This window comes from Apteryx mantelli, chromosome 2 (assembly GCF_036417845.1).
Source record: "Apteryx mantelli isolate bAptMan1 chromosome 2, bAptMan1.hap1, whole genome shotgun sequence".
Classification (NCBI taxonomy): domain Eukaryota; kingdom Metazoa; phylum Chordata; class Aves; order Apterygiformes; family Apterygidae; genus Apteryx; species Apteryx mantelli.
The window spans coordinates 151347037-151374403 of NC_089979.1; the positions used below are offsets into that span (position 1 = coordinate 151347037).

Below are 27367 nucleotides of genomic sequence, written 5' to 3' on the forward strand. Positions count from 1 at the left end.
AGAGAAAATGCTGTTTAACCCTCTGCCCAAAGATATACATATATTTTAACATGACAGGCTTTTACTTTGAGCTTCTACTGAAACCAGGCATTAACACCTGTCTGGGGAGAAAATTACATCCAGGCTTTTAAGGCCGCTTTCAAGAGATGGCATTTAACAGGATTGCACAAGACTGAGAGAACAGTTGCAGTTTCTCTTCTAAAGAACCTACAGGCAGAAGATGCAATTTTGCAAGTCACAACACGATCACAAAGTTCCAAGGAAGGCCTGAAGAAAGCTACACAAACTGCAGCTGGTCAAGAAACCGTGGTTCAGCAATACCAATTCAATTACTTAATGCAAACAAGAGCTTCCTGAATCCCCCTTTTGCAGTCATTTGACTTGCATGCATCAAGAGCAAGACTGTTAAAGAGGGGGTGCTCCTAAGTAGACATATAGACGCTGAAGCCCAGCCTAGGGGAAGCATAGCCACTTTAGAGTCAACTCACTGCCTATTTCTGTCAGCGTCAGCACAGCAGCAAGTACGCCGCCATGACTGCAGTTAATATCTCCCGAGCCTTATTTTAAGCCAGACTGTCCAGGCAGAGAAAGAGGCGGCAGACCTGACTGCAGAGGATGCTCCCAGGCACGAAGGGAGGCTGCAGAGGCAAGCAGGAGCCCCCGAAGGGGAACGGACCATGGCTCCAGGAGAGGTGCGGTGTGCAGTGCTCAAAGATCGAGATGGTTTTAGCTGCTACAGAAAGGGCATAAACCAGATCAACAGCTGAAGGCCAGAATAAAATGGGCAGTGTTGGGTCCAGACTCGAAGAGGATGGCTCTCTTTTTACCAGTATTTCACAAATGCTTCTTTTCTCCTTCTTCCGAACTTCATCCTGGGCTAATTTAGGCTAAGTAAATGATTTCTGTAATCCCCTTGTTAGAGGAACTATTTGAGCCCTTCAAATCAGTAGTAATATAGTTGGTCAAAAACACACCATATAAAACTTTTCTTTTTTACTTTTAATGAAATAGGCTGAAAGAAATACCAGTTCAGTCCCAAAGTGTTTTTAAGAGGAATCTGTTTTAAAATACATTTCAAAATTAAAATCATATTTATCATCTATCTTTCCCTCAGCTCTAATAAACCATAACAGCTTTGAAAAGAAGAAACAGTTGTATAATTTAAAATAATTATAAAGGGTTTCCACCACACTGGAGAACTTACGAGAACAAGTTAGCTTTAACTAGCTCAGATCCTGACAAGAGTACAGCTGTGCTACCACAGAGGTCTGATCACGATAAGCCCTCAAAATACAGTCAAAGCTTCCAGGAAAGACAGCCTACAAAGTATCAAGTCAGTAGACATTTCTTTAAAAGATGAAACATTCTCATTTTTCTTTTCCGCATTAATATGGTGGTAATAATGGTTGTGATAACTAATACTTTTCTGACACAAGTATTTATTAGTGTAGGAGCATCAAATGCTTTTTTCCAGCTACTCAAATTTACAGTTAAGACAGTGGGAACAGAAAAGAGGTGGATTAGATGATCCCTGGAAATGTGCTGCTACTGCTCTCACTTAATGTCACTTAAACACAGGTAACTAATTCAGATAACACCTATGATATCCTGGCCCCAGAAAAGTCAGTGGTAAAATTTCCATTGACTTCAATAAGCCTTCTTCAGAACAGAACATAAACACCAATGAAGTCTTTTTGTTTTATTTCAGAAAAATTCTATTAAAAAAATTAGGATAAAACATTAACACAGACAAGTGTCTACACAGTATTTTTAAAACAAGGCAATATCTGGAAGTAGGAAATTTGATTAAAAAAACACCCCTTTAAACTAGTGTAGTTTTCACCACACAATCTGCACAAACTGCAGCAGAGACCACAGAACACAGAAATCAACCACAACATTAAATTAAAGGATATTTAACATAGTCTGCCCAGTTTTGACTTTATAGTAAATATAAAAACTTTTCATTGACAGTAATATATATATTCAGGTAAAGTCTTTGAACCTGCAAAATGTTTCACAACAAATTGATGCAGGTTTTGTAAGCCAAATCCTTTTTCTCCTATATGAGTAGACCTAAATGATTTTCCTTCTGCAGAGTTTTCTATAACAACCTGTTGCATATGCATAACAGGTGAAATAACCTCATGGCTTGCTAGATGTATTAACTCTAACTTTTTCTGTATGGCTAGATTCTGCAAGCCTCACATGCACTCTGCAAGACCCGACTTTATGAATACCCTCACTGGAAACACTCTCTGGAAGCAAGGACTGGAGAGAGTATCTCCAGATATTTTAACTATATTCAAGAACAAGGTATCAAAAGACGCAAAATAAAAGAAGTTTTTAAATGAATTCTGTACTTCACAGCATTATATTGTGCTAAAATTAGAAAGAAACCATATGAAAACATGAATAAAAATGTTCAAGAATTGTAAATATAACATGATATACCTGTCAAGAATAAAACATGCAATTAGTTACGGCAAATGGAATAAGTGCCATAAATTAGCATTCATGTACATCAGGTCTGATTTCTTTTGAACTTCATCTTATTTAGGATCATAGCACACCACTTATGTTGCATGATATAAGGTAATATATATCATTTTCATAGCTACAAAAGCTACACTACACTGTTAGTTAAACTAGCATAAACCCACACTGATTCCAACATACTTGCTCCAAATTACTATAACCAAGTTCAGCAGGTGGACCAACCTACAGATTCAGGCTTTTTTTTTTTTTTTTTACTAGAGAGTTGGGAAAAAGGCCCAAACAATCAGCCTTTTCTTGACATATGGTTAAGCTTGTTGTATTTTGTAATTAATACTACATATTTCACAGGAGTATTTAGAAGAAACTGGATCTTTTCATCATCTGAGTAGCTCCTCACAAATGACATCATTAGCAAAACAGCATTAGATGCATTAACACCACCAGACTGGTGCCAAATACTGCATTTCTGCCACTGTGCATCTAAAATCTACCTTGCATTTAAGGGCAATTACAGGCAGTCCCCCCTAAGAGTCCTCAAAAAGATTTATTATGTTGAAGAATTCATACTCTGAAATCTCTCTTAGCTGTAGTACGTTCACTTGTCCCTGCCTGGTAGTTTCTGCAGCCTTTAATAACAGTGCATTTAAATGTAAGAAGTATCAACATGTGCAGGATACAGGATCTGAGCGTCATAAAAAGTCAGTCTCTTTCCTATTCCACTGATACTGCATCTCACTCAGATATAACATACCCATACAAATCATGCCATAAGATTTGCTATATGCTATCCTATATGTAGGCAAATGCTTATTTTATGTTCAACATCTGCACCTTGCTAAAGACATCAGATTATGTCTAACGTCAGATTCTGATAGCTGCTACGCAGGTTTAAATCCAGAATGACTCTTAAGCTGCCATTACACTGGTAGATATGGGGTGGCACCTTTAAAACAATTGCATAGAGCAAAATGGCAAAGAAAAATAAGGGGTTATGTCTGTGAGAAAGCAACTTTCTTAACTTCCTCCAAAACAAAACTACAAGCATATTATTTCAAGCCTTCTCTAACATTGTCCCCTGCTAAAGTCTTACCTTAGAAATATCTCGGTCTGCTCTATGAAGAGCTCCTCCTATGTCTCATGCATTCTTGCAAAGAAAAGAGCTACCTGCTTCCATGAGGAAGAAGCCCTTTGACCTCTCCTAGCAAAATCACCTGTTTGTAGAGTGGAGTCTGCAAGGGAAGATAAGATGGCCTTGAAACAACCTAGGAGTGATGGGACCAGCTCATCTTACTAAGCAGATGGATATGTCAGAAAATGTCAGCTCCTGGGGCATTTTCTCTTTGTTCAGTCTAAGTAGACTTCTGGAGTGAAGGAGCCAGAAAAACTGCTCTGCTCCTACTGTATATAATAGATACAAGCACTCTAACTCCAGAAGTCTCCCTTTCTCAGCGCTAAATATCCTCTGTAATGATAACAGTATTTTGCAAATGTTGAACACTTTCAATATTAGCTTTAATCCATCCTTGCTTATGTCCCAGTCAGAATGAACGAGCCTGGCTACTCAAAGTCACTTAGAACCTATGTCACAGACCTCAGTGAAACCTGGATTTAATTCATTGTAGTTTGCAAGGTTATGCTGGCTTCAGTACAATACCTAAGTGAGGTATCTTGCAATGGGCTGTTTAGACTTTGCAGCAAAGGAAGGACTTTGGAAGCAAAGTAAAATTAGTGTTCCCTGTTTGGAACAGGAGAGCAATTTATCCTAAACCTACATATCTATAACTTGAGTATAAACTTGAAGCAAAAAGGATAAGGGAAGGATAATTACAGGTGTTAAAGACAAGATTACAAAATTGTAAATAAAAATAGAACCACTAGATAGAAGTCCTTGTATTTGGATTCATCCTTTTCCAGAAAATTATGGGAGGAAACTCTACAGCAAAAGCAGTGTGACAAACTCCTAAACAGGTAAAGAGCATAGGAAAGTGCACATATTTTACATATATGTACTCAGGCAGACACCTACATTACTGTTATATCATGCATAGTATTCCTGCTTTCAGCAAGGTTGATGTTCACCAGCCAGCGAGTGCATTATCAATGCCCCTTTCACGTAATTGTGTATGTGACACATACAATAGGGATGGTGAGGGAAGGCTGGAAAGAGTTGAGCTGCTTTTGCTATGTGACAGAGCATTTACTCCTAACAAAAGAAATGAGAAAGAACAGTGAAACGGCATCTGTGTAGAAGAAAGGAGAAAATGAGAGAAGACAGTCTTCACAGACTAGAAAAAGAAAGAAAAGTGTGATGGAAGAACTGGAAGACAAAAATCAGTGTCACTGAATACCTCTATTCTTTTTAGAATTAACTGAGTGATCTAACAAAAAAAACTGTTTTAAACTAAGCAGCTATTCAGCAAAATAAATACTCTTGTGAATGGTGATCTGTTTTGGTTAGAGACACATGTGGTCAATAAGAAATGGAATAAAAATGTTTCATTTCAAAAAGTTTCATTTTCAAGATATTATTTTAAGTATTTGTTGCTTTTCCCCTATATACTCCTTTTTTTAATAGTCTTCCTTCTTTCTCATCATGCAATTTTTTGTTGGCAAAAACTAAAAGGAAAAGTGGGAAAAAGCCTTCCCAGGAGACTGAAAACCAGATTATTTCTGAATGAAATTAGAATGATCATTAGTTTCAATGTCTTTGTTGAGAACAATTATTATATTTTTTATAAACAATGTTCTATTTTTCACCCAGGTCCATTAGTAGAATATTAAGCATGTATGCTCCAACGTTGCCATATTATCACCTCTAGTCTGAGGCACGTTCTCTCCACCTACGTAAAGCACAACATTTTATAAGATTTAGATAAATTAGCCTCAAAGTGCATCCAGTCCTGGTATTAGCCTGCTACAGTGAAGAATCTGAAAGCAAGTTTTGATTATTTGTCTGTGCCACTTTCAGTTTCAGTACTAAAAGGTTTGTATTTATATTACCTGCATTTTTTTGTAGTCCACAAATAACTGATTTTAGGAGATTGCATTGTTAAAAATATGAGCGTTCAAACTGAATTCAATGTTCTCCTGCTTGAAAATATTAACAGGAGTAATATCTTGGAACACCAGTTCTCTTTTCTTTAAATACTGATCATTCAATTAAGATTATATTTAAATATTCCTAAAATTGAGAGTATTTTAGTGGGACATTCTGTACATTTCCACACAGCGTAGGGTGTCAAACATCTGTAGAATCAGAGTAGCATCCAAATCCAATTTAAACCCCAGTTCTGTGCTAACTTCACTGTACAGAAGTTAAGACGAAATCCATAAAATAGATACACTGGTTCCATGTTCATGAGTGATCTGGTTGATCCTTCCACGCACGCAGTCAAGAGAAACTGATACCAGCGTTCCATTATGGACTTCAAAGGAGGCACGGAGAGATACACTGGTCCATATGCTTCCCTCTGGCATCTGACCACCAATCTGCTGAGCAATTGCTGTGGGCTGCATGTGATCCATGGTCAACTGATTGAGAGTCATTTTGAGCACACTGCATGAGTGGATCAGCTTTAAGTTAAAGGCAATGCTGGCAATTCCTTTTTCGGTAAAAATGAAATACTTCTGAGCAAGCTGTCCAGAAGAAACCAGCTGTATTTGTTTCTCACTGGATGAGACCTGGGTGAAATCCAGTAATTTGTTTCTCACAGCTCCAGTAGGCAGACCTGTAACAGAAACTGTGGCTGATATAGCAGTAGAAACTACTGAAGGGATCCAGATGAGGCTAAACATACTAATCCCAGAACTGTCTCCAAAATATCGAACATTACACTGCGCAGGAGAAAGTATCTCAAAGCTAATCAGATCTCCAGCACCAACTTTTGTGGCCCCAGAAGCAGATATTGATGTGTCTCTGTAATTTACCCCAGATTTAAAAACATTCATTAATTCTCTGTTAGTACCATTCCTGTTGATGTAAGAAATTAAGGAGAAGCCCTCCCGGACACACGTATGACCCATGGAATACAGTGCTTGATGGAACACAAATTTGACAACACCAGTTTCAGTGAACTTTATAGCTCTGCCATCATGAGATAAACTTAGCATGTAAGGGTCGGAAACAGAAATTATTTTAAAGGTAGGTCGATAGTTGGTTTGGTAATGCACTGCTGTTGACATCTGTGCATTGATTGCCACAGCACCTGTGTCATGGGACAACCAAAACAAACTGAGTGGGGTATTAAGATCATAAATATGTAAGTCTTTACTTTGATTGCAGAATTGATTTGGACTCCTCAAAAACACAGAAAGCGTTTGGCTGGGCTCCACTTCAGCAGCACTACTTAGACTAGTGCTCTGGAAATATTTTCCCTCTGGTTGCTCAATGCGAACACCGCTCAGTTCATAACCTTCTTCACTTCCATTTAGCTTTAAGGAAAGTTGCAAAAAATTCCTGCAGTTGTGCTTTACTGCAAAATTTAGGTCAGTCCACAACAGACCGTGCTGCCTGAATACCAAGCTGTTATCTTCAACTGATAGGATTTCACAGGGAAGCTTTCCCTTTATCTTCAAGTTTAAGCCAGAGTAGACCTGAGAGATGCCAGACTTTGCAGAGGGTAGAATGATGTTTGCGGCCCAAGACTCTGAAAGCTTGTTTTCACTGGTTGCTGAACAAACGGTATCGCTGACGGTGGAACAAGGCATGGCCACCATTCCTTCTTCACATTTTAAACACGCCTGACATTCCTGCATTTCCTTATTAAAGAAATACTCCTCTCCACACAGTCCCAAAGCTGCATCTTTCTCAGCAATTCCAAGGCATCGGAAACCACCTGTTCACAGGAAATGGGAGTTTTAGTTGTTATATTTTTAAAACACCAAATGTTATAAGAACTCTACAGTTCCACATATCAAGTATCTTTGATAACACATCTAATCATAAGAGAGAAAACTGAAATTAATATATCAGATACTTTGCACTGTTGGAGGATCCTTGATTTCAAACAGAGGAACGACTAGGGGTACCTCACCTTGTCCAAGCTGAATCCAGGGGTTTAGAGTGGGAAAGGAGCAAGACGGGGCTGCACGGAGGCATAGGGACAATTCTAACCCAAACCAGTAAAGGATCAGGTACAACAATATTGCTACAAAGACCCTCTCTCCCTTCCCTTAGGCAAAAGGCATGGTGACTGACGGTTGCACTGAGCAGCAAAGACATTTTCAGCTAATGGAGAGTTCACCTACACAGGGAGAAATGTCCACTGCCTGCCCAGTCATGATAAGGGGGTAGCACTGCTGTAGCTGTGATTGCTAAAGCAGTGCTTTGCAGCTGGAGAGCCACGGACCCCAGGCATTCAGTGTACTGGTTATAAAGAACCTCAAGAGACAAGTAGGAAAAGCAAAACTGGAATCAGCAGGCTTAAATTCATTATGCGGAAGTCCACACATTTAAAAACCTGAAAACCATTGCCCTGGGGCAGAGGACAGCAGTGGTTGGGATAGTCTAAACCTGTAAGGCATAAATAAAACACTGCAGCAAACATCATAGGAGTATCTAGAGGCGCTATTTGAGAATTACTTTATTTTAAATAAGGCAATTTTGTGCTGCTGAATGGCACACCTTGACCTCAGTGGATCAAAGAATGCACACTCAAAGAGCAGGTTTTAAAAGCAGCCTGCAATTTTCTACAGCAATTTTCCATGAGCAGTGCCAGCTTCCACTGACTCCCGCGGGAGCAGCCAGTGCCCAGCACCTTTGCACACTGGGCCTTCAGAGTCTAAATCAATAAACAAAACTTGGGGCACCCTAAAGAATAACCACTGGCAGCTTGTGCCTCAAAGCTTAATCACTAAAATGTGCTCGCTTGAGTGTTTTGGCCAGGTGTAACCAAACTCTACAATCATCTTTCTAAAAGCTTTTCAGAAGTATCCTTTACAATCTAAATACCATGTTATTTTATTCACAATTGCTCCTTAGATGCATGCATTTGATTTATTCATCAGATGGAAAGTTGTTATATCTGGGCTGGGATTTGCTCTGAGATTGGGAATACATGCGTTGGACATGGACCCCAGCAGATCATTTTTCTGCATTGCTAAAATCAGGACAGAGAGGGCTATGCAGATTACTGATGCAAGCAGAAAAGCACACCACACGTACTGAGAGCTGCAAGACAGAGCAATGCACACGCACCTGGCGCACAAGGAAGGTCAGAGTACTGGCTAAAATTCATTTCTGATACTACATTGCTCAGCTGAGAACACCAGAAACTGTGTTAATTTATACAGGCGTCATATGTTCACCCTCATATCTCTTCATCTATTTATGTTTCATTCACTTAAGCAGTGATTCTTCACTAACACTGATACGTAGGACTATACAATTTATGATGTGAGAACATTCTTTCTGTGACCAGGTATGTTTTTCTCACAAGAGCTAACTGCAGAAAAGTAAGATTTTTCCATTAAAAAAAAATCAAGAGAAACTGAACACTTTGTTCCTCCCAAAAGTGTCTCTGGCTTTTTTAATGAGAAACAAAAAACAAAGAAAAAAAACTTTTTTTTTTCCCAAACAAAAGCATCCCATGGGTAATATAGAAAAATGTCCATGGTGAACTTTCCTTTTGAAAGTAGATAATTTTTTGCCATGGTAGAATTGCTGACGTGAAACTTTTTAACCTGTTCTACTTGTCGTATCACTGCTCCCCCAGCATTGAGAAATATAAGATGAACTCCTGTTGAATACACAAATGTAGCCAGTTTACATAGCAGAGAAGATCTGCAGTAATGCATAAGAAATATCTTTATGCTATTTGCTTCTTTTAAAATATTATTAATGCATACTTAAGCATTTTGATAAATATCAAATTTTACAAATACATTTGATGACTACTCTTTCCAATTCATTGTCTAGTCTTTTTTTCAGTTAAATCTGCAGCAGGTGTTTCCCACTGCATGTATTTGAGATGGGTGACTTCAAAGCAGCACATGGGCTGCTTTATACTGTAGACACCGTGGCAAGAGCAGCATCCTACCCTTTGTCAGTCCAGAAGAGGTCAAGAAGCAAATGTTGGCCGAACAGCAAAAAGCCAGCACAGTAATATGCTGTGACTGCTTTCTACTTCTCCCTACCACCTCTCAGACAAGCTCTCCCACCTCTTCTTGGCCCCTGCTCTGGGCACTGCTGCAGCGGGTTTTACAGAGACTGGCCCAGCTGTACTCAAGCTGTTTTTGTGAAATCAAATGCCTCTGCAGCATGCTCACCAGCCATCGCAGTCCCTGGGGGCCAGGCAATTGCCAAGGCAATTAGAGTAGCCATGCATATATTTTGCTGCTGCTGCTGCTCATAGCTGCCTGATAAAGATTAAGCTTGGGAATCCATCACCGTCTTGAATCCTCTATGTCAGATTTGGATCATATCAGAAGCCTGGTTAATTACAAATCAGGGTTATCTGTTTAGGTTCTCGTTATTCACCACTTCTTGCCTTTGCAGTATTTTATCCTTTCCTGGGGTCTTTTCAAGGGTTGTCCTGCAGAAGGCAAACCTGCAGTGCCTAAATAAGGGGGAGCCACCACAAAGCATGGCTGCTTAGCACAGACTTATTTGGAAAGCAGGGCTGCTCACTCCATAAAGCACACTTCTGTCAGAGGTCACTGAACCTGGCTGCCTTCAAAAACCAGGGGAATTCCTCCTCTCTCAGCCCCATAGACATGAAGTTGCCCCAGTTCAATGTCCCTACATGCAGCCAGTAATGAGGCTGAGCATGTACTCCTGATGGACATGTGCAGGTACGCACACGCACACAGTGCTAGCACGGCCAGCCACACAGATGCACACAGACAGAACCTGGTGTCTTTACTGGCACCCACACAAACTCACACAGCACTCACACTAACATGTATAGCACAGATGGCTCGATCCTGTTCCTCCTCTCTGGCTGATCAAGATTGCACTCCATTGGTGGAACACACACATGCAATGTGGGTCAGTAGCTGGTCCTAGACAGTCTCTCCAGTAGCTGGCACAGAGACCCCCAGCCTCCTCCAGTTGCTGGCATCTGGACCTATGAGCCCCCAAGGTTTGTGGTCCTACTCCACTTGCTGGTACTCAGACCTCTTATCCTACTTACCAGCTAGTCCAATTGTAGCACTCACTAGCTTCCACTGAACACCCCATAATAAATTTCATACACTCCCATAATCTCTTTAAAACACCCTGTAATAAGTTCTACACAATCCCATAATTCTCTTCCTCCTGCATCCCACAGTAAGTCCCCCTTAGTTTACACGGCATTCTGGGGAGAGAGTGTCTTTGCCAACTCCACTTGTTGGGTTTCACACCAAGGACAACGCTCTGATCACTCTCCTGGGATAGTCTAAGAAGGAGCCAGTTCAGTGTGCTCCATTTTCACTGATTAGGTACCTCCATCTGTCACTGCTCCTCTGTGATCAGTCTTTAATCACCTACCTTAACAACTCTCATCCCAGATAACAAGAGGAAAAAGCAGCAGGTGAAGAGGATATATGATACAGAGGAAAGTAGAAGGGTGAGGAACGAGAGGCTCCTAGTTACTCATTTCTTTACCATTATTTGCTCTGTCCTCCTTCACACTGTGCAGAGAACAAGAGTTTCTATAGATGCAACACTCTTTGCGTGCAGCTCAAGAAACCACACGCAACATCTGGAACTCGTATGTCAGATCACATCCCCATCTACCCTACATTACCCAAACCAGACATCCAGTTTCAGCCTCCCCTTTGACAAGTTAATTGCACTTGTATAAGATAATGAGCTATCATGAATGGACAGGATAAAGTAGCAGTCTTCTTTAATAACAAAAAATAAGAAGAGCACTCTCTCTTCCATAGCAGAAGGGGACATTGACAGGACATTGATTCCTGATCCAGATGACAGGAGACAGTTTGCTTTCACATATTTATGGGCCACCATTAAAATCTGGAGAGGAGGAAAAAGAGGAAGAGGAGTTCTTTCCTCTCAGATCCATTGCTATTGACTTTCTGTGGTCTGACAGACCACAACTATCTGCCTAGTTCATGGCAATATTTTCCCCTTGCTCACTTCCCTCCAGCAGTGGCATAGCTTCCCCCACTTTTTCTAGATCCCCCCATCACACAGCCCTCAGGATAAATTCCTTATAGCCGTTCCTCTTCTAAGCCACAAACTAGAGCAACACCAAATGACTAACACATTGTTGGTTCTCCTTCCCTAGGACTGGGGCCCCACGGACTTCCTTCCACAAAACCACCAACTCAAGCACACCAACTCAGCCTTTTACTAAAGAAGAGATAAAGCCTTAGACCTTTCCAATGTACTGGCTCAAATTTTGTGCCTCTCCTAAGCTGTCTTGCCTCTAACGGCTCACTACCCACTGCTAAGGCTGTTTATAAGAACAGTCTTGCCTCCCTCTCTTCTTTTTTAACTTTGACAGTACCTCCTCTACAGCATTTGCCATGTAATGCAACACTAGGTGCTCTCTTCTTCTGGTCATTTCCAGCTTCTTGTGGTCTTTGTAGTAATTCCATCCAACCCTTAGAGTTCCTGCCCAGACAAAGCATGGACAATCTAAGTGAGCCCATGTCCTCTTCCAATGCTTTCCTATGACCAACTCCCACCTACTTTTTTCTCCACCAGTGGTAGGGCAGGAATAGTATAAAATCAGTCATATGGAGCTGAAAACAGTCTTTCCCCCTCAGAGAGGCCATTCTCTTTTTACAAGTAAGAAGTTGAGAGGAGGAATAAAACATAACCTGACAAAGCCTTCCCTCAGTTATTTTACTGGGAGTCCTCAGGTAGCCATCACAACCAGTGAAATGCTATATTCACAAATCACAGAGTACCCTCCAAGTCTTTCTCAGCTGACCAAATACTAGACAAGTAAAAAGAAACCTAGCACCTGGATAGAATTTGCTCAGTACATTTATTAACTTTCCTCTTCTGTGTCTGATTCCTATGAGGACTAATGAAGGAGAAGTCTGCAGTGCACAACTCCAGCCAAACCTGCTCCTAAACGTCTGAAAACCCACCACCCCACCCTGCAAATGATGAAAACTGTTGATTGTTCCTCATTATTTGACAATATTATCACTAAGGGAGAATGAGATTGAAGGAGAAGGGCCTTATAGGAACCTTCATTAGATCAAATCAAACAGCTAGCGCTGTGCAGCAGAAGGGAAATGACAACCATTCTTCTCCATTAGGAATAATACCTTTGATTTTGATGCCATTTTCACCCACATAAACAAGACGAAAGGTCAAAAGTAGATATTAAGCCCAAAGCATATAAAAACCTATGAAAATAAGGTAAAGGGGAACATCCAAATTCCGATGGGTATTATGTCCTAAATAGCTCATTGTCCACAGGAACTGTTATCAACTTACAGCTGAGTGTTTTTCATACCCTTTGATTCCAGCAAGCTGAGCATGTCATTACTCACAAACAGCTCTGAGTCCTTATCTGTTTCTCTGGCCTGCTCCTGAAAATCTAATCATCTTTGCTCTTTAACTATAACAGAATATAACTTACCTGGCGTATTCAGGCATTTTATCCTCTCACCACAAATGCTTGGAGATTCAGTGCATTCATCTCTGTCCTGTAAACACAAGAATCATATTGAAACACTTTAAACCCATAACTTAAGTTTGAAACAGGCACTTTCTCCCTCAGGCTCTGTGACACCCATTTCCCTGCAAAAGGCATATGTAGGGAGGGAGAGGGATTTGCTCTCATAGGCATGTTGGAGCAAGGCAACTTGTTTGGGATTTGTCACCTGTATTACCCAGGTATCCAAATGGGTTGTATGGTCTGTACAGAAAACTGTAGTGTGCAGATCATGAGTTAAACAGATTGGTTGTACAACCAATATTCTTTATGATGCATGATCTGTAAGACAGTACTATATCCCTGAGACTGCTGCATTACTTGACTGGTCTTGAGGACATTGTAACAATCAAGAAAGTGCTACAAAAAGCTCTTACAGGCGTTTAGGCTGGGAGGAAGTGCTAACCGAAAAACACCAGAGAAAGGTGAATGTTAAAAGTAATCCTTCCTGTCACCAAGCCTTCCTCTCACCCTACAGCAGGTAAAGAGGAAAGAATGACAGGCTACATTTACATTTAAATGCTAGCATTAAAGAAAACTGAGACTAGCAGAGAGATAGAGAGGGGACAGAGAGAGGCTTTTAGGTTCTCTCCTCAGTAACATGGGCTTAGGTCACCAGGTGTTCAGGCTCACATTAAGCTAAGCATTGAGGGCAACATTTGGCAAGACAACATTGCTCTAAATATCAAGATCTCCACACATCTTAGAACTTCTACATAAAAGAAAGTGACTGAAGAAGCATCTTATGGTGTTTACATGTTATTTTTACATTTTATAATAAAATATATTTTATAATAAAAATATCAGTGTTATACATTTTATATATGTTATATTTAAGCTGGAACTACATTTTATATTTATTTTGACTGACAGCTTTTATTTCTGATCTTATAAATAAATGCTTGGTCTTAAGTTTTACTTAATAAAGATTTCCTCTACTTTTCAAACATGTCTAGTAGTGAATGTAGAACTGAGATTAAATAAACAAACTTAGCATGCATAAATGAATGTGTTTTAGGATGTCTTTTCCTGCCATGATGAACAGAATCTGTGTGCTGCCAGCCATCAGATTTGTGAAAGCTTTACAATCAGCAGGCGCAAACTTGTGCCCCTCTTGGAGGAACAAATGGTAAAGAGGAAACTTGTGGAAAACTCCAGGTGAACTACGAAGCATCACAGCCCCAATCAGTAAAACACTTGCTTCAAACTGGATCTTGCCACTCTCTCTGAGCAAGTATTTCCATAATCTATCCCTGTATGTCTGGCACAATACTTCTTAAACAATAACTGAAAGATACAGAATTATATTTCACCTGACAAATCCGATCAGAGTTTGCAGAACACTCAGCCATTTGGAAAAAGCCAGCGGGACACAAAGTGCATTTTTCACACTGTGAAGGTGTCTTTTGGAAATTGCAGAATTCATCATTTTCACAAAGACCACAGTCCAGCAAAGACTCCCCAACATTAATCACTTTTGCATCCACTTCTACTTTATGGACAGAGTATGACTTCTGGAGATGATTTCTGACCTGGTTCTGAAGTCCTTGAAGATGACTTTCAAAATAATTTTGAATATCTTCTTGCAAACTCTGAAATGACATTTGTTTCACTGTGTCAAAAAGCATGCCATACTGAACTTTGATCAGATCCATTTGCTCATACATTTTTCTTTGCTGTTCAAGAATTTCCCGTTGCTGGCTAACCAATATGTGCTGCTGTTCAGCAAGTTTTTGCTGCAAATCCACAATGATCTGCTGCTGACTTTTTAGCATTTCAATAAATTTCTCATGCCCTTTTGCAAGCTGCAGCTGTAGTATTAGGGCATCTTCAGATGGAACTTCATTTTCTCCTGAAATATAAATGATAGATTATTGTCCAAGAAAAACAATTCTCCAGCTTGATTACCTCTCCAAATGCATTCAAATTTTAATACATTAATGAGAATTCTCATTATGTTCAAGTCATAATAACAAGACCAGTTCCTTTGCTGTTCTTCGCAGCCCCCTTCATGGGAATGCCAGCTGTTCCATTTCATAAGCAACGTTTATAGTTGTGGACACTAAAAAAGTCACAATCAAGACCTATGCTTCAGGGTATAAATTAATCATCACCGGAGGTCAATAATAGATTAATCATCATGATGTACATGTTCAAATACAGTAGAGAGTAAATGGTCAATTTTCACTGTAGAGGTGATAAAGTGAGGTGATAAAACTTGCTGAGAATACTAAGTTATTCAGGATCGTAAAAATAAGGGTCAGCTGCAAAAAATGCCTACAATATGGAGTGAGCAATAAAATATGAGCAATAAAAATACTGAGATAAATGTGAAATGATGCACTCACTGAAAAAAACAGTTCTAAGCTTTTATATAAAATGCTGTGTTTGGAGCTGATTATTACCACTCAGGAACAAGATCTAGAGAAAATATATCTAGACATAGATCTTGGGCTACAGAGGTACATAATCGTCAGCCCAACAGAGGTCAAAAAAGGCAAAGAAAAACCTAGGACTAATTTAAAAAGGAATATATAACAGAAGAGAAAGTATCGTTATGCCACTAAAATAATCAACAAAACATTTTTAATATATCTTTAATACAGTATACAGTCCTGGTTCCCCACCTCAAAAAAGGTCATAGAAGAACCTGAAAAGGTTCAGAGAAGGACAACAATGATAACCCAATGCATGGAACTGCTTCAGTATGAGAAAGTAGGTAGGACTCTTCAGGCTGGAGAAGAGACAGCTGTGCAGAGTTACGTTACAGTGCCAAATGGTGTCCTAAAGCAAGTGGATTTTGAAAGACTCTTCACTGTCTCTTCCAGTTCAAGAATTAGGGGACAATAAATGAAGGCAGCAGTTTCAATAAATGTTAAAAGTACAGACAGGTCGAAAAAGTGGCTGTCTCAATATATAACATAAAAATCTAATTCAGGCTAAAAAATACACAGACATCAATTCAGGCTAAGGAAGTCTTTGAGCTACAAACTTTTGGAGGTGGGAAAATGATCTAGGGAAATATCATCCCAAGACTTCTGCAGCATGCACTGCTGGAGAGAGAATCTGGAGCCCAGGATGGTCCCTCTTCTGCTCTTATGCAGCACTGAATTTTCTTGATGCAACTGCAGAACATCACCAACAAGACAATGAAAAAGACCAAAACTAGTTCCTGTTTATGGTTCCTAAAATGGTTTGACCTTCAATCACTTTTATTCAGGACATAAGGCACACATTAATCATCTCAATTTTTCAGTATTCATTTATATATTGAGGTAGTTTGCAGGGCATTGTATTTGAGAAAATAAAGACCAGGATTCAGGAAAGGCCATACTCACCATCTAAGCTGGAAATCCAGAATTTTGAAATATCTGGTAAATCGTACACCAGGATCTACTTCTAGTCTACCATGAGCAAGTAGTTCTGTGAACAGTACCAACGTTCCCTGATTCTCTGTGGATTTATGTCATTCAGCTCACTGACTTCATAACTAGTACTACCTTCACTACCTTTCTCCTTAAGAGTGAAGAGCAACAAGCAAGCTACTTTTTGACATATCAGCTTAAAAATAGCTAGAGGCAAACTTTTAAATGCTCATATCCCACTCTCTCCTCTCTTTAGCCATCTCTTCTAAAGTTTATACAACCTTACTTACTTTTAATACCTCTCCCTTGTCAAATTTGCCTGAAATCAGTCCAGAGGTTCAAGAGATACTGGGCAAGAGTTACATGCATACTTTGATTGCCTATCAAGTGTTTTGCATAGACTTATATATGTCTCACTTGTGCTTGAGGCTGGAAAGACATTAACAAATTCCTTTTCACAAAATTTGTGCTCTCAGAAGTCCAGCTTATGACTGAGAGTTCAGGCAGAAAAGCACAGGTCTGTGCCAAGTATTTTGACTGTACAGGTGACAACACAGTGTAAATGGACCATGCCAAGTATCAGTAAGAGTCATGTCTTCAAAGCAGAAGGAAAATCTGTGAGGAAAAGGGCAGCCCTTAGCTGCCCAAATACAGCATATAAGCCTAGAAAAACAGTTGTGATAACTGGCATATTGAGGCTTTGGCTACCATGCTGACTAGTGTTATATAACTATTTCTTGGTAGATCTCCCACACCCAGACTGTAGGAGGCTTTCTGAAGCGGACTTCACCCTCTTGCTCTGCATTAACATGGTTTCTAGCATGCTGGGATTGTGTGTCTGAACAGGGTACCATGCTATTACTGCAATATAGTTATCTGATCTTAATAATATACATGTAGCAAATAACGAGTATAATATTCTTATAAAACCATAAAAGCTAAAATCAAAATGCATTCCCCTAGTAAACTGCTACATAGTACTGTCAGCCATCACAGTTCCTGGCAAATGAACTGCTTACCCGTCTGCCTTTCTCAATGATGATCCTGACTTCATGCTCGACATGTTAACAAATCCAGGTTTGTAAAGAACAAACAGTAATGAAAGTAACAGTATTAAACTACCCCTTTCTAGCCCTTGTGAGCCTCTTTCCCAATGAAAAGGAAAAAAGAAATAACCTTCACAGAAAGGAGCAAAAGTCTTTGCATCACTTAAAAGTCAGGCTAGAGAACCGCTTCTGGGGAACTGCTGGAGGGAGTGAATTATATAATTAAGGATATATCGCCAAAACCATTTTCCTTCAGTTCTCCATAGCTGAAATCCGGACCAATAGCTATAGTATTTTGAATGATTCCAGCCACCACAAGGTTATAGACAGGGAGAATACAGCCTCTTCTAAGATAGGGTTATTGTGTTTCAACCATTCACTCTTAGAAATCTGGACTTTTACCACACACCTGAGGCAAAGCTATTAGAGCAAAGATGTTAAAAAGAAAAGGAAGACTAAAGCCCTGATTCAGTTAAACACATAAGGTAGATCTTAATTTTAAGCACATAATTAAGGAGCAATGTCTTCAACCAGTAACTGTCTGACTTGCTGGCAGTAACAGTGACAGTAATTTTAAGTCCTGACTGCAGTGAAACTACTCACATGATGGACCAGCCTTCTATATCTCTTCCCTACACAACATTATGAAACTCTGTGGCAAAGGCTATATTCCAACCAGTCAATCTAGCTTTGCTCTTTTTTGTCTAAAGCTCAGCTGGTGAGAATATGCAACCTAAGAAACTCTTTGGTCTGTTTTTTTCTCTCATTTTTATCGATTTTGCAGTACTATGACTAAACTTAGCTGCACTGATTTATACCAGTTCAAGAGGCCCTTCACTGCACGTTATAGTTGGTGCTATTGGCAGTTCACTATGCCAGAGCAACAGAGTACAATAAGGCTCTTGCACAAATGAGAAGAATCTTTTTAAAATAAACTATGTTCAATTAAGCAGAAGTGTTCATGTTTGCCAAAAGAATTCTAAAGTAGGAGTTTAAAATAGCTCAGCTATATTGTGCCCTAAGAGTGGCATTGTTTCTCTCCATTAACTATATAAAAGGAATCCAGGGTGAACAGGTCAGGTGGGGGTGTCTCTATTGCAAACATCTAAAATTATGTGAGAATAATTCCACTGCCAGTGATGTTTTAGACATTAGTATTGGCCAGCAATCCTACTTAACTACCCTTTCACATACTCCAGACAAGCATAAAACAGCTACACCCATTAGCAACATTCAGATGTTCCTACAGCCAGAGATGCAATATATCCCTCCTGGCGCACACATGCCACACACAGCCATGGCAAGTTCTGCTTTGTAGGCATCTGATCTCTGCTTCCAGGATCTATCCATGGTGCAAACATAATCCCTACACATGAACCTCTTTTACATTTCTCTAGTATGCCTTGGAAAGAATATATGTCACCTTGAGGGCATGCTGCCTGCACAATGTGGCCCTCAGGCACAATTTGCCACTGCATTAGTGTCAGGGCCTAAAAGCAGGCAGTCACCCTACTGCGAGGAAGGAGAAAGACTAGCCCCTGTTAGATCTTGAGTGGGACCCTAGAGCACAGGGCTATCAGATGGTGCCAGTCACTCCTGGTAACCACAGGAGGTAAGAGCACTGGGTCACAGGCTCTATGCACTGTTCAGCGCACAGCTAGTGACAGCATGAGAATCTACAACCTTGCTCGTTAGGCTTGTCAGGTATGAGATACAGCAGCTGCACATTACTTTGCCCAAGTGGGGGTGTTTGCAGCTGCAGAGAAGCCTGTCCAAAAGAAAACAACAGAAAGATAGGTCTGATGGGAAAAATGAAGGATTTAATTGCAATTAAGAAAGGGAGGGCAGAAACATAGAGGAATACAAAACAATAGGACAACAAGAACAGGTCCTGTAGATTCCTTCTTTTGGGATGCCAATTGTTCATCTGAAGTAAGGTGTACTCACTGGGCTGCTGAGAAATAGCTCTGGCAGTCTTGTGGAGGAATGGGCTCATCTAGTTTGAAAAGGGAGTACAAGTCTGCACTCCAGCATCCTCCTCTGGCCACAGGAGCTTGGTCAACAGAGGTGGTGGTCCAGCTGCAGCTGGCAGCGGCTTTCCAGATCATAGCAGTGGTGCCAGTGATGCTTGTTGAAGCGATGATGAAGATGTTGGTGTGATTCTCCCAGCAAGGCTGTGCTGGTTCCGGCAGGCAGAGGGTAACAGGGCCACCTGCCTCATGCAGATGAGCTAGCAAACACACACACAGTGCTGGAAATCTAGAGTCCCTGGTATTGGCCTGTATCCTGGAAGGCTGATGTCAGGCATGGTCTTCAGCAAGCATTTCAGTAAACTGCACCCCATGTAACTGCACATGAATGTCTTTTCTGGGGCTACGCAACAGGTAGCAGATACTCTTATTTTCTCATCAAAACACAGCCTTCTCCACCAGGTAAATTGGAACGGAGACCTCTTGCAATGACTGAAGAGTTGCTGAGACTCATGCATTGTCACAGAGCTGGCAGTCACAGGCTGGGGTGGGCCACCATGTCTCCACCTGCAGATGGTGGCTCAAAACAGGCAGAAAAGTGGCCTTAGGGTCACCCGGCCAGTGCATTCCAGCTCCCCTGCTGTCTGCAGTGGCAAAGGTACGCCCCATGCAGCTGGCCTGTGTGACGTGCTGAAATGGTAATTGGGCAGGAATGTTCCCCTAAAAACAAGAGAAAGACAGAAACAGTCTCTGACCTGTTTCTTCTTGAATAGATGCCTGAGCTGTTTTGAGCTACAGCATTTTAGATGTGAAACTGAAGAGCCAGACTGCCTCTGTTTCCTTCTTCTACCAGGAACTAACCACACCTTCACCCTTGATCTAAACACAATGGAAATCCCCTAGAAAAACTCTCTGCCTATGGCTGCCAGAGAAACCTCCTCTTCGGGAGTGACTGATTTAGGAAGATTTAGGGAGATGGGTGAGGCTGTAGAGGTGGCAGACAATCTGTCTTAAGCCTGTGCTCTTCGCTACTGTGTGACAAGTTCCCAGAGCCTAAACTAAAAGTATGACTGCCTGGGCTGGAGGCATACACCTGCGCTGTCCATAAAATGTACAGACATCACCCTGCAGGCAGGCAAAGTTCTGTGCACATGAAAAAAAATACTGTGTTTTTTGCCTCCTACTTACTTAAGTCATGTGCTGAGCACATGGAGAGGCCTGATCTCATAAAGCACTGCAAAGAGACCTGGGAACACAGCAGCCACTCTGAGTACTGCAGGCAACTCTTTGTGTACTCTAGCTTCCCCCAGAGACTCCAGCCAATGCTGTTTGCAGCATATTCACTCCTGCACTGAAGAGGTCCCTAGATTTCTTTCTGAGGGACTCTTACTGGTCTTACGCACCAGACCACCATGGCCAGTCCCCCCTGCATCTCATCTTTCTCTACAGAGTTACATCAGTACTGCACATGCGTATGCCTGACTGTAAGACGGAGTCCTGCCACTCCTGCATAATGAGATTTATCCAAACTATTTCATGGTAGGAAAGCTGCCACCTCCACCATATGGGCTGGGTACAGTTCTTCTGAGAACTCTCAGCCTCCCCTAGCAGGCTCTTTAGAGAACTAGAACCAAAGTATGTTCTTCATGCTCGTTACCTGGATTTGCCCTGTCGTGCTCACTGGATGCTGTTGGAATAGCAGCTCTTCTCAAACCATGGTGAATGCATTGCCCCTGTTTAGATGTCTGATTATCAGGTTATTGCTCAATGTGTTCTAGCAGACAGACCATTGCTATGCAGAACCATGCCCATTTCCAAGATGAGGGCTCCAGCTGTGAATGGGGTTTGAAGAACACAGAGTATTCTCTGTACTTAGGCAGGTGAGCTGTGTTTGAAAGGGAGGGCTAGGAGGTCTCTGTTGAATGCAGCGAGTGTTAGAGGTTGCAGGGAGAGCACAATACTGGATGCTTGCCTGTACTCTGACTTGGAGGACACCAAAAACGTGACTTATTTTTTGTTCTTGATGCCAAGAGCATGGGGTTTCTGCTAGATGTTGGGGAATCCAGTATGCTACTCTTCCACTCCTAGGAAAGAAAGCTGCCTTGTGAACACCAGGTCCAGTGTTAGAAATGGACAAAACACAGATATGTTGTCTTTTGTCCAGTCTGTACAGAAGTATTTCTACAGCAGGTCTCATCCATACCAACTGCCATGTTTGCTGCATGGTCCTGGGTGTGGGCTGATCCCAGTCTGTGTCACTCACTGTTCATAACACACCAGCAGTGGGAAGGGAACATCTATGTGAGTGCAGTTGCCCTCACTGAAAACTCTCTCTTACCCGTGGAAGTTCATGTGTTAGCACAGGTTTTTTCACCATATGCCTCCGTGCTGACAGTGCTTTCCAGTGTATTACGCAGTCTAGTGGGCAGTGCTGTCCATTGCTTTCTCTCCAACATAAGATGCTTCTCTCTGCCATAGGTGTGTATGGTTGGGATCAATAAGGTATATAAAAGAGATAAACACAAAAATCCATGACTGCCACTGGTCATAAGGTGCAATCCATTCCTGATGTGTTCAAGGATTTTGTTGAGGAAAACTTCTAATGACATTTCAGTTCCTCCAAAACCTCACCTGGGACCACGCCTGTAAAGAGCATAAATTCGAAAGAATACGGTGAACTCTGTGTTGAGTCTCCAAAATCCCCAGTAACTTCACTCTCCAACCCCTTTGCTTTACCTTTCCTAATTCTTTTTTCTTCTGTCCCATGTCAAAGGAACTCCTAACCTTGTGGCCTAGGAGTTCATGGGTGCATGTAACTCACCATGTTAGCTCTAAGTGCTGACGGTACTGGAGACTGGGCAGCACAGGCTAATCTGGGTCCTCTAATGACAGCCATGGAATAAGAGGATGTTTGGAGAAAGGTCACACTGGGCTTGATGTTCTTTGAAGGTCCTTCATGGAGATACTGCTCCTCTGCTTTCAGCACCATCCAAGAAGTGTTAAGTCTTTTCTGTCTGCAGAATGCCCCTATTATTTGTCAAGGCTTGTGTTCCATGGAGATGGATCTTGGTAGGCACAAAGAAAATGCAAATACCCTAGGTCCTTTTTCAAAAGGGAGTTGTGGCAATTATGATGGAGGTGCAAAGAGTGTGCACAGAAATAGAGAAAATGGAGCTTGAGTGTACTGACTTCTATTTTCTGTGCATCTTTGGTCATGGCACATACAGACACTCTGTAAGGCATCTGGGAGTAGTATCAAGCAAGACAGAGGCACATGGAGTGCCGCTGAGCTACGCCCAGGAAGAGGGGAGATTAGTTGCCAGCCCTGGGACTGGAATCACCACAAAGTGCTAGAATCTGTTTTGAAAAAGATGTCACTTGACTAAGTAGATGTTCAAAATGAGGTGAGACATGTGCTCTCACTGTCTGAAACAGCTTCAGCTCTTGGAATAGCCACAAGGATGTGACAAAGTTCAAAGGGTCTTCTTCATGCTTTCCATTAGCTTTGACCATCAACAGATGATAAAATAAATCACTCTTTCTCATTTTTTATGTCTTTCAAATAAGGCGTTAAACCAGAATCCTAACTGTTTCGTGGTCATTAAAGATCTGCTAACACTTTTCATGTGGGTAAAGCCACATATCCCGGGCAATTACACAATATCTTCTGCTGACCTGTGATTAAAACCATGGATGGATCTGACTTTCTATGGTGCTACTGATTTGACAAGCGCAGTAAAGTGCTCTAAATTATGTGCAATGAGAGAGGCTCTGCAATTTCCTTTTTTTTTTTTTCTGGCTATTACAGAAAGACAATTTGTCAGCAGCAGCAGCAAGTTTCTTACTGATGACACTATCCATGGCCTGGGTGCAGACAGTATTGTCCCTCCCACTGAAGCCTCGCACGATGCTGCTATAAATTAGATACCCCAGAAACACCAGACTGTGAAAAGAGAGAAAAGTTAAGTCTTACACTTGTTTAAAAATAACAACAAAAAATACCTCTGCTTTGCCACTCTTCCTCTGCTGCAGGCCTCACACGAGCAGGCGTGCACGTGTGTGTGTGTAGAGGTGAAAGGAAGGGGAGAGCAGAAGGGAGGAGCAGCCGCAATTCCTCCAAGCATCACGAAGACCAGCGCCACAGGGCTGCATCCACATTTTCCGAAGTGGCCCGTGACTGGCATACCCAGCTCGACACACCTCCCAGAGGTGCTCAGCCCCTCGCCCCCTCGCCCCGAGGATCCGGGCCGCCCGCCGAGGCGCCGCGGCCCGCAGCGACCCGAAGGCGCGGGGCAGCGCAGCCCCGCCTGCGGCCCCCGAGCGCCGCCGCCCGCCCACGCACCTGGCTTCACGTCGCAGGTGAGCTGCACGCCCAGCTCGGCGCCAGCGTAGGCGAGGTCCTCGCCGGCGAACTGCGCGGCGCGCTCGGCGGCGCGCAGCAGCGCGGGCGCGGGCTCGGCGCAGCCCTCGGCGGCGGCGGCCCGCGGGCGCAGCCGCGGCGGCAGCCGGCACTCCAGGCCCTGGCAGTGGCGGCGGGTGCCGTTGGCGGCGCAGTCGCCGGCGGCGCAGGGCTCGGGCTCGGGCGCGGCGGCGGGCGGGCGCGGCGGCGGCGGCGGCAGCGCGGGCGGCGGGGCGGCGGGCGGCGCCTTGCCCTGCGGCGGCCGCAGCGGCGTGGCGGCCTGCAGGAAGGAGCGGGCCGGGCGCCCGCCGCGGCCGCCGCACCGGGCTCCCCGGCAGGGCGGCGGGGGCGCCTCGCCGCCGCCCCCGGCGCCGCCGCCGCAGGGGAGGCCGCGGCAGGGCTCGGCGCTGCCGCCGCCCGCTCCCAGCAGCGAGAGGCAGACGCCGAGCCAGCAGCGAGCCCACCACAGGCGTCTCCCCGGCATCTCCTGCAAGAGAAGAGAGGCCGCGGCGGGTCAGGGAGCTGCGCGCCCCGCGGAGCGCCTCTGCGGGGCTGCGCCGAGCCGCGGATCCCCCGCACACCCTGCTCCCCCCACCCTCGGGCTTCGCAGGTCCCTCCAAAGCGGGACAACTTCGTCCCACAGTTCCGGGACGAACTTTTCCTCCCCCGCGCCCGCCCCGCCCCGTCCCGTCCGTCTCCGGCGCAACCTACGGGAAAGTGCGGGCAGCGCCCGGAGCGAGCGCGGGGCGCGTCGGAGCGGCCGCGGGGAGCCGGCGCGGCTGCCCGCTGCGGGGACTGACCTCCTCCGACGGCTGGAGGAGAAGGGAAATGTGCAACATTCCTGGGGCTTCGTTAGCATCAGATTTCCCAAGCGCCTCCCTTTAACTCCTTCACCCCCTCACGGCTGCCGGGGAGGGGGAGGCGCGCCGGCCCCCGCGGCTCGGCTCCGGCCGGAGGGGCGCTCGGGCGGCGGGTATCTCTTCACAGCAAGTTTTATCCGAGGGCTCCCAGGAGGAATAAGTACACGGCTGAAAGGCAGTCAGTCCGTCGTTCCGGGCGGTTTTCTTTCGTATGCAAAAAAAAAGAGATGACCCCAAAACAACAGGAATAAAGGACACGCACAACACAGCTACAAATAAAGCAAATTCCACGCGGCTGGGAAAATAGTTACTGATAGTTTGGATTTCTTATTTCTCACTTTGATCGTCAGAAACCTACATCAAAGATAACCAGGATCGTCAGCTGCCGTTTTCTCTGAGGCTACCTGCAGCTGCAGTATTAAGCCGAAAAGGAGGAGTGTTTTTGCCTTTAAATCAGCGATACGGCTATGGTCGACGCGTATTGCTTTGTGATAAAGCACCTTTCCCAAGCACTTTCTAGCAGGGCTCGCACCGATGTGTGAGAAGCAGCCTACCTTTCACGTGCTCCGGAGTGTGAATAGCTCCCCACGGTAGGAGCCACCCTCGCTTATCTGATCCCTTCCACGTGTTACCGGAGGGAAGTGATACGAAGTACGTGTCCACTTCCACTTCACTACTAACTGCAGCTGCCGCAGTTTGTCCGTAGGAAGTTAGCCAACACATATACAATACAGTATAGTGTGAAAATATAACTATGAGCAGAAGAACAATTACAGAAAATACTGCTTATTAAATCATTATCTTTAGCATCCTTCCATCCACGGGCTCAGATGCATATAACTGCCCTTTCACAATATATTTGCAATGCTCCCGCATATATCTTTGCTATCAGTTATAGAGGGAAGAGGAGAAATAGTGCATTGTTCTTTTTTTCTCTCTACGAATTTTATTTAAAACTTGTTGGGAATCTCTTTTTTCTTTTTTTTTAATCCAGACTGGGTGATCTACTCTTTCCCCTGTTACAGAAGAAGTATACCATGTATGTCACAACTGTCTGGCCATTTTTTGACTAAGTGGTGTTTCTTTTGAAAATGCCAACTTGTCAGAACTGAAATGTGTTGCAGCAGCAGCAAAGGCTCCAGAGACACAGAGAGGTGACATTCCCCCAGCAGGCTTCTGCAGGGCTAGTGACTTCCCGGGTTGCAGGACTCCTGTCTGAGAGAGGGGAACCTGGAAGCCCTGGAAGACCAAGTCCTACGTGAAGCTCCCAAAGGATTCTAGGCTCTGCTCTCACCAGAAACGGTTGGGACCTCCAATTGTAGTAAGACTCCTGGGTCCGCTACTACTGAGAGATCCTAGGTTTTCTTACGGTTTCCAGTATCCCTGCCACAAAGGTACAGGGAAGAAACAGGGATAAACTTCACAGATCTGTTCCTACAGGGGATCCTAATAGGTAGAGTGTCCTGAGAAGAGAGACTTTTCTTATGGTTCTCCATGCTGTTTCATCCTAAGAAGCAGGCTTCTCTGAGAGCTGAGCAACCCATGAACAAGGTACCCCCAGGTAGGTCCCGGGCTCGGCGGGAATCCCCAGAGCACAGTTGCCTTCATGCACCTTGGAAGCCATCAGGAGCAGAGGTACAAGGTTATTAAGAAAAGAAAGAGAGATCTTTTAAAAAGGCCACTATCACGAATGACATTGGTACAATTGCCCCCTTGGGGATGGGAGTATGAACTAATTGACCTCCCAAGGTCTCTTCTTGACCAGTTTTCTGCCACTGTAGCATTCGATTATTGGCAGTTTCACTAGGCACCTGCCTGTGCCCATGGGAACACCAGGTGTCAGCTTTTCAGGGACATACTGGAAAGCAGCTCCTGATTGACAGTGAAATTTCAGTGCAGTAATTTTTGTTTTAGGTTATAATGAGAATGGAACTGGTACTGTTAAAATTTTTGCTGAGCAGGATTCTGTAATTTAGGTAGCTCTACACCTGCCCCTAGCCCTGCTTCATCATTTATAGGAAAGGGAACAGGACTGAGCTGAAATCTGCACAGCCAGTGCAGTCACACAGGGGTGCTTAGCTGTGTGTTGAGAAGCCTTTCTCATACTAAGAAGTGTTATTCTACAAAGCCAAATATGACAAAAAGTATGACACAAATTGATCATGGAAAAGATAAGAAAGAACTGATTTCTGTTTGGATAGAGATACACTGGAAACAAGGGTTTAACTGCAGATCACACAGAGGTACCTGAACTAGCTTTAAATGGAGCAATGTAACTTCACCAGTGCAGACTTCAGTATAGACCACCCAGCCAGGTATTCACCCAAGTTTGGAGGTGGGCTTTGCAAACCATGCTATTTTATCGTGACTGTACTTAGCATGTCCGCAGGAGATCGAGACGCTGGATCCAGATGCTGGATCTCCTGGGTACTAGAGTCAGCCCAGCTGTGGTAGCATGGAGCTCTGCACGGACAAATTTATCTTGTGAATTAATAGCTCTGCATTTTCTTAGGTTCCTTGTTAGGTTTTGCAACCAGTAGTGAACCCATTGCTACCACAGCTGTATTATTTTTGGAACCCATACCAGTGAATATAAAGCTACCTAA

General features: G+C 43.2%; 1 protein-coding gene and 1 long non-coding RNA gene across 2 annotated transcripts; both read right to left on the minus strand.

Moving 5' to 3' along the window:
• Positions 1–1678: 1678 nt before the first annotated feature.
• On the minus strand, positions 1679–23887 carry LOC106489941 (uncharacterized). Its single transcript, XM_067291811.1, has 4 exons — positions 23845–23887; positions 14435–14973; positions 13047–13113; positions 1679–7334 (listed from the first exon to the last, which is right to left on the minus strand). The coding sequence occupies exons 2-4, from the start codon at positions 14894–14896 to the stop codon at positions 5815–5817; spliced, it is 2049 nt and encodes a 682-aa protein (XP_067147912.1). The 5' UTR covers positions 14897–14973; positions 23845–23887; the 3' UTR covers positions 1679–5814.
• On the minus strand, positions 19333–23781 carry LOC106490033 (uncharacterized). The gene is made up of 2 exons (XR_010883608.1): positions 21160–23781; positions 19333–20222 (listed from the first exon to the last, which is right to left on the minus strand). It is a non-coding gene; the product is annotated as an uncharacterized lncRNA (long non-coding RNA).
• Positions 23888–27367: the final 3480 nt, after the last annotated feature.